This window comes from Polypterus senegalus, chromosome 1, assembly GCF_016835505.1.
Source record: "Polypterus senegalus isolate Bchr_013 chromosome 1, ASM1683550v1, whole genome shotgun sequence".
NCBI lineage: Eukaryota > Metazoa > Chordata > Cladistia > Polypteriformes > Polypteridae > Polypterus > Polypterus senegalus.
The window spans coordinates 27,535,761-27,555,153 of record NC_053154.1 but is presented as its reverse complement, the minus strand read 5'-3'; the positions used below and the strand labels follow the sequence as shown (position 1 = coordinate 27,555,153).

The following is a 19,393-nucleotide window of genomic DNA, read 5'->3' as shown; positions in this document are numbered from 1 at the left end:
TGTTGTAAGCATACAACCGGTTTCATCGATAACTTCGCATCCAGCTTTTGAGAGTTGAAACATTTATAAACAGCAAAGTGTCCACTACTGAAATCGTCACCTGTGAATTTAAGATGTTTAAGAGGCATTGGTGGTTGTCCAAAGGTGTAAAATATTTGGCCATTTTGGTACACTTGAAAGCAACAACCGAACAATTCAGCGACAGCCATCAACTCACATGCAGAACCATAGGTGAAGGCAGGGCTCTAGACTAACTTTTTGCACTGGTTGCACTGGTGCGCCTAACTTTTTTTCTTAGGTGCACCAGCACAAAAGTTAGGTGCACCCAAATTTTCAACCGCATCACATTTAACACCACAATTTTACACGTTCACTTTATTTATTTATTTATTTATTTGTTTTTTTTTTGTTTTGTTTTTTTAATCGCTGTCCATATAGGCAATATTGACTTGTAAATGATTAACAATCTGGTCAATATAAAGTTCTTTATCTGAAGGCAAGCACAATTCTACAAGAACGGTAACTTACTGAAAAAGTGTTGGTGCCTAAAGTGCTTTACTGAGCTGAAATTTAAACTTAAAAAATCTCAAGATAAATTAACTAAAAAGAAAATCTAAATTAAGTGTTATAAGGGCTTCAAACTGAACATCTCATGGCTCAATGTCTTATGGACTATCCTCCATTGCAGTCACATGCCCCTCGGATGGCCAACTCCTGTAGTTTGGCCTTCTTGATCTTTGGCCTTGACTAAACCAGCTGGCCACACTCTCCCTAGCATCAAAATTTTCCAGACTTGGGCATGAGCATGCTCGACCTCAAAGTGTCCAATAAGTATATTCACCGGTCTTCCTCTCCGCAAGATATGACCGTACACAATAACGCATTCCTTTGTGGCGATATCTGTGTCTCCGTCGATCAGGAATGCCATGTACGCACTGTTCGCAATTTGCACAGACGTCTTTTTTTTCAATGTATCTGCGATGACTCCTATAAATTGGGCGCACGCGACATCATTGCTGTACATCGGGTTTACGTTCAAGCCATTTTTCTTCATAAGAATTATTTCGGACTTGAATTTAGTGAAGGAAAGTTCTTCTTTTGCAATATTGTAGGCAACGTTAAACTTAATTATCATCTCGACCTCGTCTTATGATCTGTTTGCTGCTGCTTGCCGCTGAAAGGCAGTGGGGAGAGGGGACACTTGAGCAGTGCATTTATCGTGGCATGTAATGTGTTTTATAGATGCATTGTGCTTTTTCAGCGTTTCAATTCTAAATGTATTAGAACCAGTCACAAATGCACTACTGCTGGCCATGGTCTTCCCCACACTCTTTACAGTAAATACAGTGCATTATATTATCGGCGTTACTGTATCTTAGCCAGGGAAACTGGTCAAGCCACTCTTTTCGAAATGTATTCACTTTACCCTTTTAATTTCAGTGGGCTCGGACTCGATCGTATGTGGCTCATTATCTAATGGCGTCTCCGGACCAGGGCTTGCTATAACTTGGGAGGTTGATGGCTCCGTGTCAGAGCATTGGTTATGATTTTCGGACGGATCGGGCCCTAACTTAACATTCTTAACTAAAAAGCTGTCAATCGTTCTTTTCATCTTCTCTCATAATCCGCAGCTACATCCACTGTTTACCTGATGGGCTACTCACCTCTCTCTGTCTGACTGCATCACATGCATTTTAAAACGTACACACACATACAGGAATATCTGGACCACGGCCAATCGGTGGGGCGGTAGGCGGGATCCGCCCTTCACTATCTCTGATTGGTTTAGACCACGATATGGGCCTAATGTGTGTCTGTTGTTGAACAATAGGGAGACTTTAAGAGTCACGGAGTTTCGTTTTTTTTTCCCTCGAACGGCTGGTCGCACCGGTGCAACCTTTGATTTTTTTTAGTCGCACCATTGAGAAATTAGGTCGCACGTGCGACCAAATTGGTCGCACTCTAGAGCCCTGGTGAAGGGCTTAAGCATTTCATTCTTATAGTGCTCCTGTGTAGTATAATTATCTCCTGTATCGTCATCAGTCCACACCTTGAACCTGTCCCAGTCATTCAATACATAAGACATAATGTTCCTCCGGATATCAACAGTGAGCCTGATACGGCAATATGTAACACAGAGAATGGAAAATGCAGGTGCCATCTCCGGGCATGGAAACCACTCAGTAAATGACAGTTCTTTGATCGATGGTGAACATCTCGATAGACATGTTAATGGGGGTACGGTTGGAACGATAAAGGAAATGGGCACCTACACAATGTAAACTAAGTCTAAAATACCTATACAATAACTATAATCATAATAAACGAACAATAAAATAGCGGAGAAGCCGTGGATTAAATAAAAAGGCTGCAGTTATCAGCAGGGAGACGTGAATACGTGGCAAAGTAAGGAAGAGAATGAAGAGACCGGAGCGACGGATGGCCTTATATAAGCAGGCAGCCAACAACATGGGAGGCGTGGAGATCGGGGACCCAACGCTGCCTCACACGGCGACCGAGCTGTAGGCTATGGACGTATATATGTATGTAAGTAGGATTCAGTTAGCGCTGGGAACCCGCATACCAAATTTCTTGAAGATGGGCCCATAGGTAACAAAGACCGTTGGAAAGTTCAATATGGCGGCCGACAGTGGCGTCATACCACCGAAATAAGTACGTACATCGGTTTCGGTTAGCGCAGGGAAACCACCTACCAAATTTCGTGAAGATGGGGCCATAAATAGGAAAGTTTAACATGGCGGACGTTGTCGACCGTTATGACTGTTACGCATAGAATTTCTAAATGAAACCTGCTTAACTTTTGTAAGTAAGCTGTAAGGAATGAGCCTGCCAAATTTCACCCTTCTATCTACATGGGAAGTTGGAGAATTAATGACGCTGGAAAGTTCAATATGGCTTTCGACATTGGCGTCATACCACCGAAATAAGTACATACATCGGTTTCGGTTAGCGCAGGGAAGCAGCCTACCAAATTATGTGAAGATGGGGCAATAAATAAGAAAGTTTAACATGGCAGATGTTGTTGACCGTTATGATCGTTACACATAGAATTTCAAAATGAAACCTGCTTAACTTTTGTAAGTAAGCTGTAAGGAATGAGCCTGCCAAATTTCAGCCTTCTACCTACACGGGAAGTTGGAGAATTAGTAACGTTGGAAAGTTCAATATGGGCAATAGTGGCGTCATACCACCGAAATAAGTACGTACAACGGTTTTGGTTAGCGCAGGGAAGTCGCCTACCAAATTTCGTGAAGATGGGGTTAGCCTTCTACCTACACGGGAAGTTGGAGAATTAGTGACGTTGGAAAGTTCAATATGGCGGCCGACAGTGGCGTCATACCACCGAAATAAGTATGTACATCGGTTTTGGTTAGCGCAGGGAAGCCGCCTACCAAATTTCGTGAAGATGGGGCCATAAATAAGAAAGTTTAACGTGGCGGACGTTGTCGACTGTTATGACCGTTACACGTAGAATTTCTAAACCTGCTTAACTTTTGTAAGTAATCTGTAAGGACGGAGCCTGCCAAATTTCACCCTTCTACCTACACGGGAAGTTGGAGAATTAGTGATGAGTGAGTGAGTGAGTGAGTGAGTGAGTGAGTGAGTGAGTGAGTCAGTCAGTCAGTCAGTCAGTCAGTCAGTCAGTCAGTCAGTGAGGGCGTTACCTTTTATTAGTATAGATTAGCATAGTAGATCCCAGTTATTAATCTAAAATATTTTCTTCCAAATTTGTTAAGAGCAAATTTCATACAAATGTTAAAAAGTTTTTCATTACATAAAGAATCACAAACATATATTAATAAATTACCAAGCAGTAGAACTTTAGGTAACTTCAGATCTCCACTTCATGTTATTTTAGATAATCTATATGAATAGGATGGACAGTCTCCTTGGACACGCTAGGAGAACAGAATGGGCTGTTCTCATCACAACTTTTCTAATTTTTTAATGTCCTAATGTTAAAAGGGCCAGAAATGGAGCTCCAACTTATATCTAATATAGTTGAGTTTTACAGATCGGTGGGACGCACTGCAGCCCAGCATATGCTTTTTCCAAGAAGAAAGTGTTGCCGAGGGATTGCCCTGAATGTGGTTTGCATCTGTGAGCCCTGGGGTGTATGGTTGACACATAGAAATGTACTGATTATTGATTATAGTTTATGCTTCTCATCCTGCTAAAACCCACATTTACTCCACTTCTGGTATTTTGCTGGGCATTCTTGAAATCTAGTGTGAATTACACCATAAAATGATAATTATTACTAAGCTGTTGTGTTCAGATAAAGAGGTATATTTATATTCCATGGTGGATGCCAGATTTTTATTATAAGCAGAAGATGATATAAATTTACTGTTATATGCAGAAGATGAACTCAATGTATAAAAGTTATATGCTATTTCGTCTGTTTTTTATAGGAACTCCTAACAGAACCAGAGACTACACATACTTGTTTGCCTGGTGAGAGCGATGCAGACGCAGATGTTGAGGATGCAGAGAGCCGGTGAGCCAAAAAATACTTTTATGGGTAGAGATTTATTTGACTGCAAATTGTTTTTGTACTGTTTGAACAAAGCTTACTGTGTTTTTATCAAATGTAAACATGCTGTTCCATTTGTGATGACTATTGGAATAAACTTGGTACAAAATATTACTGTTACCTACAGTTGACAATATTTTAAAAAGGAGAGCTTTAAATTCAGACAGTTAAGTTCTTTGGACAGTAGCCACAATTAGACAGTTAGTTTTACACTGCTGTTTGCAACAGAAAACCATAAAAGGTTTAAAAACCTGGTATTTGTATTACATCTATCTAGGGGCCTTATGTATAAATGTTGCATACACCCGTTTCCTTGCTCACTTTAAGATGTAAAACCACACACATTTTCACAGCAGGGTCCCCCTTTGCGTATGCACTATTTTGCTCAGTTTTGCAAACTGGCAGCACCCAGCGTCAGAGCAGTGCTACTGTTTCTGTGGTCTGCTTTTCTTTTTAGCTTCACGTCTATGATGTGGGTTTTATCAACATCAACGGACTTCTTCTGGCAACACACGGTGTGGAGGAAGTGCTGCTAAGTAGGGTTTGGGAAACATTCAGGCTCCCCCTAGTGGTGGGCACGGGGTCTGGCAGGGTTGTGCTTCCATGCTCCAAACCTGTGTCCCTCCTGTAAGTCAGGGGGGCTGCCCTGTAGCATTCTGGGGAAGATAGTGTCCGGAATAAGCTGTCTCCCCCCGTCCTTTAATAATCGAGGTGTTCTGGCCAGGTAAGGGCCCCAGCGGTCCACCACTCCATACATAGATATAGATGTCTATATATCTCATATTCTATTACAGAAAAAGGCACAATATTGTTCACTTGAGTAATGGAAGTACTTTTAATAAAAAGCTGTGGTATTTCTGTTTTTTCTGTGTATCAAATAGTTATTGATTATGGTAAAAATCATATTGGTATTAGTATCATATCATATCTTTTTCTAACCTACTTAATCCAGACAAGGGTCTCGGGGGGTGCTGGAGCCCATCCCAGCTAGCATACGCCGCAAGGCAGGAACAAATCCTGGACAGGGCGCCAGTCCATCATAGGGTTATGGCATTCAATATCAAAATTCCATTATTCTGATATCCTTAGGTTAAAGTATTTTCCGTCATTCTTTTTCTTTTATTTACAGTTGGATCTCTTTGTAAGTAGTATATTGGACATTAAAATATTTTATTTTTATATTTACATTTTTAAGATGAGGCCATTGTTTTTTTCTGCATATCATTTTCTGTCACTATTTACTGTACAACTTTCTGTATAAGTTTTAACACATAGATAAGCAAATATATACAGTAAGCAGTATTTTTGATGTTGTGTCTTTCATAGCGAACACGATCATGAAGTGCAATCATAATATTAAAACATAAGAAGAGCCTTATTGTAAAAGGACAGCACACATATTTTATAGAGAATTTGTGAATTATGCAGTACATTTTTAGCATAAAGGAATGCAATTACAATTAATAATATTGAATTTATTTACAACTAGTATACCTGGCAAATTTTACTTTTATTCTGTGCATGAGTCTGTTATAATGTGGCAGTGACATTGCTGCCCTTAAAATCACCTAAGCTGGGAGTGTATTCCTTCATCATGAGTTCCCTAAGTATGGCCAGATCGGAGTTGGCATATTGCTGATAGAGCAACTTGGAATAATTTGACAAATGTTACAGACAAATGTTAGTGACAAGTTTCAGTTGAATAATGGGAAGTACAGCATAGCTGACTTTGATTAGGAAGTAACAGAGTGTAAAACATTTGATGTGCATTAATTCTATAATAAGTGACAGTGACACTTTATTCTGTAAAATTAAAAGCCAATAAAAATCACTTCAGCTAAAAATGTTTTCATTTAAAAATAGCAGCTTTAAAGAGAAACAATCTCTGTCCACACTACTGTTTTTCACATCATTTACGAAAGTATCTCCACCCACACTAAAATAACCAAAAACGCTGGGCATGCACACGTCAGAGGAAATGCAAAGAGAAAATGTTCTCCTTGAAGGGAATCGTAAAACTGTAGCGACTGGTAAATTATTTGACTTTTGCACAAGTATGCAGAATTCAAACTGTACAAAACATAATTTGGATGCATACAGGTACGCAACACAATAATCGTCAATGAAATCAACTCCTCTATGTCCACCATATTAGAATATTGTTTTCTTCTATTAAGGGTGACCAATCAAGGAATAAGACGCTGTAATGAGCAGGATTCAATCAGGGAAGGGCCATGCAATAAACATGAAACAATCAGAGTTTGATTAGAGTCTGCATGTTCAAAATTCTACATTTTTACCCATTAACATGGGAACACTGAGCTGGCATTTTCAGACTAAATGGAGCTCTGGAGAGCGTTTTAAAATGTCTCAGGGGTAGTGTAGATGAAAAGTGAGCATGGAGAACAGTGTTGACATAGGATTATAGCCTTGTATTTTTAGCTGCGATAGAGCAGAGTCCAAGTTAAGACCATGTGGGTAAAACTTAGAGTATAAGGAGTGACTAAAACTTGCCTACTTTCTAAAGAGATTGATGTGTTTACAAGGTCACCAGCTTAGTTATCACAGCCAACCTCGCTTCAAATGACACCTTGCAGCACTGACTCAAGTGACATATTTTCAGGTATTTACAAGAAATAGTAATGAAACAATTGAGTTCCTTTTTGTCTTGTTTTTTAGCAAATTTAAGAATTTAAAACCAAAAATTAGTATTTAATGAATGACTAAACAGCAAATCATAATGATACAGAAATTTATATCAACAAATTCATGAAGTTCATGTGGTTTAAGAATCTTTTTTAAACTAAGCCAGAGGATCATATGGTACCCCAAAATACTGCTTGGTTTGTTTTATTTTTTAGGTTACAAGAGACTCAGCCCCTGCAGCGAGTAAGTTCCAAGCGAAGACGAAGGCCGCGGATTGTCAAGCAAGATACAACGGAGAGTGAAGACGATGGAGGGCGAAACCAAAGGACACACCGCTGGAACCTTAGGCTGAGTCCTCATCATGGGCCCAACAAACCAATAATAGAGGTGTGGTGGTCAATTATAATCAACTGTGATTTTTAAATGTTCAGTACTGTCAGGGTTTGAAAGCGCGCAAGGATCATTTAGCATTATGATAGTCATTTCTCAATTCACTGTTTTTTAAGAACTTTCCGCTATTTGTTTCCATTATGTCACCCGGTAAATGTGCATAATGATGTCACCAGCAATTGTTATGTAGTGGTGTCACTCCATGGTTATAAATACTTTATTATTAATAGGCTTAAATGGATTGTGTTTATCACCCAAAATATTACCTCAGAAGAAACATTTTAAGAATTAAATAGGCCCAAAAATGTCTTTATGGAAATTAATCCTCTTCTTTCGAGATTAGTGTGTTCTTTGCTATTTGCTTCTGTGATGTTTGTCTCCTAAATACATAATAAAGCCATTTTATCTTCATGAATGAACAAACATGACTACACATAATAACTACAATATCTGAATCTAGCAAGGAGACATAGTGTGTTAGGTATTAATAATCATAATAATAATAATCATAATCATTAGTTAATAGATAACAGGTAAAAGAGCGGAATCATTTTTGACTTCTTCTCTCCACTTCATTTTCAATCCAGTTTTTCTAGTGAGGGTCACAGTTGCCACCTGCTAAACTGAACTTGACTGACATGGTGACTCTATCCTCAGAAACAAATCCCCAGACACTTCCAGAACAACAGAAATGTGTCCAGAATCTGCTATTTAGTTTTGTTCTATTAGACTTCACCAAACACCATTTCAGTGAGAGATGCCTGGGGGTATACTCAAACCACCTCGAATGACCCTTCTTGAATTGGAAAAGCAGTTAGTTTACCCCAAAGTTCTTCTGCATTCACAAGCTTCTAATGATCTCATGGAGTGTCCAGCAGTTAAACTAACCTGTAAATCACAACCTTCATCTGAGGACTTAATTTCTCCTTCATCATTACAGTCTCGTACAACATACAACAACAAACCTGCTGTTGCTGTACCGATTCACTGGCCAGTCTCACAGTCACCTCTACATTGATTATGTCAAGGACTATATAGCTAATTGGTGAAATGTGAATAAATAACCTGGAATAACATCTTTGATGTAATACAAGGAACCAAAAAAATTAAAGAAAGTGATATTTGCCTATATAAAATTAAAAAAGTAGTGATGACAGGTTTTATAAACTTTTTCAGCTGAATTTTCCAAAGTAGTTGTTGTGAAATACATATTAGAATACTGTATAAAGTTAAACATTTAAGAATTGTTAAACACAGAGAGGTAGTGGGACACGCACGAAGTTGAATTAGGACATGTTGGAGGTACCTCATTGGAATTTGGGGCCTGTCATACCCCTGGCGGTGCCTCCCACTTGCTGTTGTGCCTTCATTCTATGGTGATGTGATGCTACGATTTATTCATGATGTTATGATTCATTCATGATTTCTGAATTCCACTAAGGTTATTCTTCTAGAGATCCTTCAAACTAGCTAGGACAATTTATTAACAGGTAAAACAGCTCAGTTTTATCCTTTTGATAGAAACAACTGTTATGCTCCTGTAATACTTCTTCAGGTTCAGTGTTTTCATATTTCCATTTTCCTGAATTTATGTCCTCAGCATTTGGGTCTTTGGGTATTTCTCTATCTCTAACCATACTTGATATGGGCAAAGACAGATCTATTTCCACCTTAGTGACTAATCTACTTGTGACATTTTCATCTGGGGAATAAACTTTTGCTTCCAGCACCTATAACAACTGGAGATTTGTCCATGAAAAATAAATGATGTAACACAGCACTTGATAATAACTTGCACGTGGCAAAGATTAAGTATAAACACTAACTTGAATCACAGTTTAGGGAATACTCCACCAAGTTATATTTTAATATGTTACTTATATATGGCTAACACGATTTCTGATAGAATAAGTGTCTGAGGTAACCAACAGCAACACTATTAAACTCATGAAAAAATGTCACGTTACTTTTGTCTTATAATCTGCATGTCAAGTTACCCAGACATATGCTCATAGCATCCCAAACACAATAGTTTTAATAAAACCTTGTTAAATAAACCACTTCTAGAAATATTCTTTTGAAGGAAAATGGAACACATCCAGACACAAACAAGCATTTGAATTGTAAACCCCCATAAAGTTGTTACTTTTATATTTATATCTATAACTGAAGTACCTTGGGATTTTTTAACCTTCTGCTTGTTTAACCATTGCATGCATGAGTCATTCAACAAACACTATTACATATCTGGGTCTTTTGAGACCTGGCATATAAATTGTAAAAATCAAACCACAAATGACTCTTGCACTGCAAACATGTATTGAATCTTTCATCAATGAACAATCTGAACAGTTTCTGAACATTTGTAATTCTTTATGAATATTTAATAATATTAGTTTTTAATATTTTCCTGCCTAGCCTAATAACAGCAAAAATAACTGATATTTGCATTTATGTATAGTAACAATGACTAATTTCTGATTGATAGTGTTGCTCAACATAATAATCACAAACCACAATGATATTTTATGGTCATTTCAACATGATTCTTGGCACACATATAGCAATTCACCATTTTGCAGTCCAGTGATGATATGTGAAGTCTTCTGTGCTTTTTGGGTGGTTGAGCTGTTTTGTTAGGTGTGTCCCTCACTACACCACAGACCTTCAATGCATTTGCTGTTGCATTTGGAAGCCCATGAACCTGAATTCTTCTTTCCAGCCAAGGTCACAGTAGCTGAAGGCCTGGGTTCTCCAGGAAATATGTTGTTTGTGTGTCCATGTAGTGTGCCAATCTGGAAACTTTGACATTAAAATAATAAGTGCATTTATTCCTGAAAGGTTTAGGCAATTACAAAAATATGTGAAAAGTCAATGCTTTGTTCATTTTTGAACACTGTAGCTGTGTCACAATTGCTCAACATGACCCAGAGCACCTTTTGACTTATTATAGTCAATGATCATGACAGACTTTCCATATACTGTATATCAATCTAGTTCTTGTCACACATAGTTGATAGCAGAGCAACTGCATTGCTTTTCTTTGACACATAAGACACCATGGCCATCTTTTGGCAAAAACCAAACAGACTCGACCCTGGAGTTCTGATCTTGCATGGAAAAGATTTCTTGGGAACTTCAGGTTTGTTCTTGTGCACTGTTCCAAATAGTCTGATTCATTATAGCAGCAAATCACCTACCATTCGGCATTTGTAAACTAGTTATCAGTAGTTGCATTTATGCCAGAGTTGTGTACTGGCTCTGTTAATGCCCTCACAACTTATCTGCCAGACCAACAAGGTGCTGAGTGCTTTCATGACCAACATATAGTAGTCCTTTGGAAACATAGCGTTTAAAACATCACACATAAGAAACAGTTTCAAGCTATATTTATTAGGCTTTCTTGGTATATACTGTTGAAAACCACAGCGTCCTCTAAATGGAATAAGCTGTTTATCAGTTGTGACATATGCACTAGCCATTTAGTTTATCCTGCAGTTCTCAATAAAGACATTCCAAAGTGACCTGATACCATTCTCAAACATAAATACTCATAAAGAAGAAAGGGTGGGTGGGAAACTGTTACAGATGAAAAGTATGAGGCATAACTTTGAGACGGCATCAAGCTGTTATCAAATAATTTGAGAGAATTTCAAACATTATGTTTGAATGGTAGCATTCAGTCATATGCAGATAGGCACATATTTAATAATGCTTTTATATTCTCGGGCCGATAGCGACCCTTTAACATTTTTGCACATAAATGGTTGTAAAAACCAAATATACACTATTTTGGATTTGTTTGCTGGTATGGATAAAAAGTATGAGGCATATCTGAGAGATTAAAACAGAGCTGCATCAAATAATTTAAAAACATGAAATCACGAGTCATTAACGGCCTGAGGTATACATCTAAGAGTTAAGTGTCTGTGATCTGCACAATTGCGAGGCATATTCTCTTCCTGATAATGTTTTCAATTGCCTTTCCTTCATTTTAAATCTTTCGTTGCACACATCTCCCCGTGAACTTTGCACTATTAATATCATGTAAACTGCAATGTTATCCAATGAATTAACTGTTACTGGACATGACTCCTGACCAATGAATGAAGGGGAAGTTGAGTCTTCAATTCAAATGATGGGTTGCATTTGAGTTTGTTCTTATTTAGTTCATTAGAGCATTTTCTGGGAAAGTGGTTTATTTAAAAATAATTCAATAAAAATACAATGTGCCTGGAGCGTTGCAATCATATTGAATGTGAATTATGAAACATGAGTCACATGAGATTTTTTTATGGATGTTTTTGATGTTTATTCCGTGTTGGCCACCATAGATGCCTATTGTATCAGAAATTGTATTATCTCCATTGTGCATGAAGTAACAACATTAAAATATTTTTTCTGCCATCACTATACACTACAACTCCAACAGTTAAGTAATATATTACAGAACATAAGTTTTGCATGGAGTATTCCTCTAATGGATAGACAGCGCTCAAAGTACTACACATCAGAAGTCTTCTTCATAACCAAAGAGCAAAAGTACACTATTCACTCCATAATCAATAACTTGAAATCCTGAGGAAAGTTTTATAAAATTGTAGCAGTAACATTCTAGCACACAGGCAGTCAGCAACTGCCACTAACAACTACACTGTTGTCATGTTACACCAGATCCATGTTATTTTGATAAACCAATATAAAAAATATGCAAAGATTTAATTAAAAAAACATGTCTGTAGTACTAGGGTGTTGTACCTTGTTAGCCAGTATGGATGTGGTGAGACGTTAAGCAAAATGACACCTTTTATTGTCTAACTAGAAAGATTACAATATGCAAGCTTTCGAGGGAACTCAGGCTCCTTCTTCAGACAAGGTGTAATTACTGATAAAAGGACCTCTTCAGTTTCCTCCGGGTGCTCCGGTTTCCTCCCACCGTCCAAAGACATGCAGGTTAGGTGGATTGCCGATTCTAAATTGTCCCTAATGTGTGCTTGGTGTGTGGGTGAGGGTGTGTGTGTCCTGTGGTGGGTTGGCGCCCTGCCCGGGACTGGTTCCTGCCTTGCGCCCTGTGTTGGCTGGGATTGGCTCCAACAGACCACCGTGACCCTGTGTTCGGATTTAACGGGTTGGAAAATGGATGGATGGATGGATGGAGGACCTCTTCAGAAAAAAGCTAACAATGTCCTTTTTGATATTGCATTCTACCCGTCTTTAATGATATGCTTTGGCAAGTGTAATAATTTGTTATAGTTTTTATAGTGGCTTTCATTTTATTGTGATTTTTTTTTTTCATGCAGGAAAGTATCTCCCAGATGCGTCCACTGGTTCTGGGTAAATCGACAGCCATTTCTGAAAGAGACTCTCCCAGCCCTAAACGATGCAAAGCAGCAGCAAGCCACTCTCTGTTCCACACCTTTACTTGGTCCCTTGCCATCTCCTTTTTTATTCTGCCTGTGACTGTCGTCTTTTTGATATATGTCTTGCCATTGGCTAGTGGGTAAGACCAATACAAATTGGCCTCAATTGTGCTTCAGAAAGACTGCTGCTTAATGTGCCTGATAAAAGAAATCCTAATACCACAATCCTGATTCTTTTAATTTTCAGTAATAAAGTGTGTCTGTTGAGTTAATTGTCTCATTTTTAATAGTTTTGTATTGTTATTCTTACTTTAAGAAGCTATACCTCCAAACTCTACCTTGGCTTATTAGCAGTTACTCATCCAGTTTTGCATTTTTTCTGGTGTGTTAGTTTTTGTCGCTTGCTATCTGATTCAGTGGGCTGACAGATGAAGAGCATGTAGTTGTGGACTTACAGAGGACATTCACATTTTTAACATTTCGATTCATTATAATGCTTGCAAGGTCCTGTGTCGATACCATTTCTAACTTGGAAAGTAAAACTGAGTTACTCTTCCGTGAATAGCGTATCATATATTACTTTTCCAAAATGTACAAACTGATGTGTCCAGTACACTCTGTTCCCTGTGATTATAGTCATAAAATATTGCTGGCCAATATTTTATTATGTGGAATGAAACTGAAATATGTTTCACTTTACCCGTAGGTGACAAGTCCTTGACCATACTGTATATCTGTCATATTGTTGTTAGCTGTCTTTCAACCTCTTCAACTCCTAGTCTTTAAGAGGATAGAAAAAGTTTACCTCTAAGTGTCTCATTTCTTTTTATATCCAAACATCCATCTCAACTTTCTCACTTCTGGCACATCTAACGTCTTCTCCTGGGCTCCTTTTACTGCCCGTGTCTCAGCTCCATACATCATTGCTGTCTTAAAAACCCAACATTTAACCTTTGCATTTTCTTCAATCAAACACAATACTTCTGATATCTTCTAATTGTTTCATCCACATTGCACTCTGTGGGTTACCTCTGCAACCAATTCTCCATCTTGAGCTATCCCTGGTCCAAGATACAGTATTTAAACTTTTAAAGCTCTCCCTGCAGACTAACTTCTGAATTCTGATCATCATTAAACTGCTAAATAAATGAATAATTCAGCTCCTCAAATAGTCAATGAGAGTAAAACACAACAAGACTCAGTCTGAGCAACATGTAAGAGCACTGTGTTTATGAGACATGCAGTTTTAACACTGAATGGGAATAAGGCAGCAAAGTTAGTAAATGCGGATGATTTTTTTTGTCTTTTATTCAAGTGACAAACATCCTTTAAAAAGGAGAAGGGACAGAGACACAGGACCTGGTAAGTGTTATAATGAGCCCATGTGACAAAAGGTTTGAACTTCACCTTTAATCGTTTTGAAATTCTTGATTTCTGTGCTTATGACAGTTTAACTGATATGTTAGTTTTTGTGTTACATCTTATTGTATGTAATCTAACATTTAAACAAATAAATACTGTGGTTTGAGTATTTAAAGCAGACACATTACTTTATTGTAATATGAAAACAAGACATTTCTGACAGAAAGGAACTTTCATCTGTACTGTAAATCTGTTGATTAATTATAGTATTTTACTGATTTTATCCAAAATGGAATTAATACATTTTGTTGCAATTGAAATTTACAAATGTATATATTGTATTGTATTTTTTTATTCCATCAGTATTTTATTGTTCTTTTCAGTTTGGGTTTAGCATTTTAAAAGGCTTCAGCATAACTAGTAGACAAATGCACACTATACTGTACATACAATTAAGACTTTATTTTTGTGGTTTTAGACTGGTGTCCGCAGTGGGCTACTAGCTGGGAAAGCTGGAATACATTTGCTCATTTAAGGGTGAGGCTGGGAGTGACAGATGTGAAGCCAGTGGTCTCCTGTCAAGCTGCAGTCCCTGACTTAGAGGAGTCAAGTGCTTTAATGGAATAATTAACTGAGGGTAATGTGCTGCACAGAGTTCAGGGGATGCAGAAACATGAGAGGCAAACGAGTGAGTCCCCAAAAAAGGTTTAAGGTCCGAGTGCAAGTAAATCTGGATTTGAGAGACAAATGATTTGGAGAGGGTCATCGATGTGCCAGAGTGTTGTGACACCGAGAGATGAGAATCAAGAAAGGGAGTGCTCTTGTGCGACACTTGGGATGGGGCAGAAGGGCAGACAAGAGCACTTGAGAGGGGGCAGCGGGGGTTTTCTTTGGTTTGGTTTCTTTTTACCTTTCAGATTTCTTTCTGTATCTCTCCACATTTGCTTTCTTATTTACAATAAACTAAATACTTTTCATAACTGTGTCTCCATTTGTGTTTTTTCAGTGAGAAAAGAAGCTATGAGGTCCTTCTCGCAGGGACTTCCCCACAGATTGTGACATTATTATCCATTTATTTTCATTGAGTGTGTTGACAGGGCAGAATCCTGGTTTCCTGAAAAGCATGTCTGAGTCCGCTTATGCAGTTCTCCAAAATGCTCTAATGTCATTAACTCTTTGAGGGCTGAATATTTTTTGCAGGCAGCTCACTTTTCTGAAAAGCACACAAAGCAAAGGTTTCACATGTAAATCAGAGTAAAACATCTGTTGCCGTGGCTGCTGTCGGTGCGTGTTCCGCGTCTCCGGTGGCTGTGCAGGGGCAGCTCGATGGCTGGCAGGAATGCGTGGCAGTGCAACGCAATCTGGTTTGTACCTCTTGTCATTGTAAGTGGTGGTCCTCCCAGGTAATCGTTGCTATAGGCACAACACGATCAGCTGGGGCTGATCCAGCCGTCTGGAGTTTTTTTTGTTTTTTCTGTCCCCCCTGGCCATTGAACCTTACTCTTATTCGATGTTAATGTTGATTTATTTTTTATAATTATGTCTTTCATTTTTCTATTCTTTAATATGTAAAGCACTTTGAGCTACTGTTTGTATGAAAATGTGCTATATAAATAAATGTTGTTGTTGTTGTTGGGGACCCATCAGCTGAAGCCGGCACCTCACTTTCGTTTTCAATCTCCATCTTCAGATCTCTTGCATCAAAATAGGAGTCCGACAAGTCAGAGTCCAATTCGGCAATAACATGCAAAATGTCGTCCATGGAGTATTTTGCTTTGTGCTTTTGCTTCGCTCTCTTGCCAGAAGTCGATGTCATTTTAGAGAATGTTTGCTCTTCGTTAGTCACGCATCGAGGTCAAATCAACAAAGCTAACTTTCCTTCTAGCAAAGAGAGTCGAAGTAAAACATAACAGTGAGTTTTGTCACAGTTGACGGCTAATTACCGTCCTCTACCCCTGAATTTTGACAAAAGTCAACATCCGCTCCAAAAGAGTTAAACTGTGTCAACAATGTCACCATTGACTGTAATAAATCCGAAAACAAGCATGGAGTCTGTGACAGTTTTCTTGTGTTTTATAAATACGTTTAGTCCTTCATGTGCTGTGAAGTAAATAACATCCATCACCTGTTTACATCCTAAATCTGAGTGTCTAAAGATTCACACACTGGCCCCTGTGTCACCCAATTACACTCAACTCATATCTATGGAAAATAGCAGATTAAAACTAAACTGACACTTTATTAATACAAAGTACATTTTAGTTGCTGGATTGCATGTAGCCTGAAATCGTGAAAGAAGTAAACACATGCGCAGCCTGTCAGAGTGCAACAGACATGCACAGACTACAAAAGCCTTCACTATAACCTGGTTACTCTAACTGGGTTACTGATGGAGACATCCTCATGTGTTAACCTTTCTCAGAGACTGTGGAAGACGAATGTTCTCTTCGTTCCCTTGTACTAATTCATGTCTGAGAAGTAAGCTTTACAAAACCATGTAATAGCATGCTTTTTTTTAGCAAACAGAATAATATTTGTGCAAAGAACTCAAGGTCTGAGCATTCCACACATGTGTCTGCCGTATCACATTTTCCCTTAGCTTTCATCTGAACGCCATAACAAAAGGAGCCAAGAAATCAAGTTTTACAAGGGATGTTAAAGGGGCTCAAGGTTTGTGTATAATAAATGTGTTGACTGTTGCATTTTATAATGATATTAAATCACGCATTCTAGGGGTATAAAACTGGACCCCACCCAACAGACGGGGTTCAGAAGAGCCCTGATGCTGTCATGTATATTTGATTGTCTGCTTTTCTGAAACTCTTCTCACCGTGACTCTGAAAATAAAGCTGCTTTATAACCGCACCTGCTGTCGGGTCTGAGTTTTCGTCCACAAGACCAGTAACCCAGTTTCTCTAAACAGAGTAAGGGTTTACATGACATTTTAGAAACCGGATTTCTGTGACTGTATTGATGCTCCAATACAGGACTCCAGAGGGGCAGAGACCATTCAAGCAGTGATGCCAGGAGATAAACATGATGCAGAAGCACAGTGAGGAACAGGCCAAGGTCAAAACCAGGGGCAAACTGAGAATCAGTCAGGAAATAAGAAGAATCCATCCATCCATTTTCCAACCCGCTGAATCCGAACACAGGGTCACGGGGGTCTGTCGGAGCCAATCCCAGCCAACACAGGGCACAAGGCAAGAACCAATCCTGGGCAGGGTGCCAACCCACCGCAGAACAAGAAGAATTCAAAACAGAAATGGCACTTGGCGTACTTGAAAGAAGGTAACTATTGTAAAGTCTTTTTATTGATTTTTTATCAAACCAAGGGATAGTGCTAAGTGGCGCCACCACCATATTTATAGTAGAAGTTCCATTGATGTCACCAGCATGGCGAAAGTGATCATGTGATGTGTCTTAGTGCATCACACAGGACAAAATCAAATAAAAAATAAACTCTGACAAAATAAAAATCAAAACCCTAATTTAACACATTTTATGAACAATCCATGTTATTATCACACAGGCTTGGGTTCAACATACGAGAATCATCAGAGCAATGTCACATTGGAGCCGATCAGCGAAGCCTCAAAGTCTTTGAAATGTCATAGCCTGGCGTTTGCAAATTCTCCGCTTGGTTTTGCAGACTGGCAGCACTCAGCGTCAAAGCAGTGCTACTGTTCCTGTGTGGTTATCCTTTCGTTTTCAGGTCCACATCCGTGACGCAGCTTTATAAATACACTGAAATTAACCGCATATTATTTATTAGTTTAATGCATCTGACTGTAATTAACCTGTAACAATATAATGGTCAAACTATTCCAAACACCATAGCTGCTTTAGCGTCGTTACTCTCACTGCACCTTCTTTTTCTTCTGTCAGCTGCTCCCGTTAAGGTTGCCACAGCGAATCATCTTTTTCCATATTACTCTCACTGCACCACTCGGAGCAGCTGATCGAAAAGAGAATTATCGGTATACAGCATCAAGCACACTTTGCCTCAGCCATGCTTCCTATTTGAACTGTTCAATGTTCCTTAAAAGTTTTGAAAAATTGGCGTTGTAAGCTTACAGATGGTTTAACGTCTATTACAGAGCTGATTGTGTGGCGATTGGGTATTTGGAGAAAGAAAAGGAAGAACAGGAATTGGGGGTTAGTACATTTGAAAGAGACAGTACTGCTGCAATAACTTATTTCATCGAAGGTCGCGCACAATCACTGCGCCACCATGTTCCCATGTTTAATAACGTGCTTTAAGTCCTATCATCATAAAAATGATATCACGCATACATTTCAGTATTTTAGTTATTCAGAGAGCTGTAATATCACGAATGTAATGGATTCTGTGTCCTGTCGGAGGAAGAGAAAGCCCGGAAGCACGTAGTGATTCACACACATAGAGCACATAGAAGATCAAAAACAAAACAAAGCATTTAACGTACTACTTTAGTTACGATGAGATTTGAGAAACTAGTTAATTAAATGAATTTAAGATTAAGTTTATGATGTTCTACTTTAATGACAAAATAAACTACGTGATTAAAGTGGAAATTTTGAGATTAAAGTTGACATTTCGTGCTTTTTCCCCTCTGTGTGCCTTTTTTCCCTCTGTGCCCTAGCTTTCATATGACACTCAGACGGTGGGCTACGACTTGCCTTTTCATGGCAACTTTGATATGTGACAACTTCTTTTTTATTTCGAGCACTGTGTGACTTTGTGAACTTGAGCTTTCGAGTTTCCCCGACGCGCCATGACACTCGATAAACTTCCTTTTCTTGTTTATACCAATGTTTAAACCAACAAATAATGTTTTTCCTTTGCCTCCACTTGGTATTCGCTGAAATTCTTATATTTTCCCCCGTGCTTTTGCCATTGTCATTTCACAGAACGCTGAGCTTAAGGGCTATTTATATTGACTTACATATTCAAAGAGGCGTAATTCTTGGAGGAGTTGGGGCGGGACAGCAGGTGTGTGCACGTGCGTTACTTTTCACGGTGACTGGGATTTATGTAACAGAAGAACCTGGAAGTTTGCGTACGCACAGATTTATGCATCTAGATTTTAGTTTA

At 38.6% G+C, this 19,393-nt stretch overlaps 1 protein-coding gene across 1 annotated transcript in view; it reads left to right on the top strand.

Annotated features, from left to right (window-relative positions):
- Positions 1-13,226, top strand: part of si:ch211-63p21.1 — a 74,027-nt gene extending 60,801 nt beyond the window's left edge. The window contains exons 4-6 of the mRNA XM_039745145.1: positions 4,437-4,522; positions 7,420-7,591; positions 12,895-13,226. Coding sequence (XP_039601079.1) covers positions 4,437-4,522; positions 7,420-7,591; positions 12,895-13,098 — 462 coding nt within the window. The 3' untranslated portion in view covers positions 13,099-13,226. The remainder of the gene's footprint in view (positions 1-4,436; positions 4,523-7,419; positions 7,592-12,894) is intronic.
- The last annotated feature ends 6,167 nt before the right edge of the window (positions 13,227-19,393 follow it).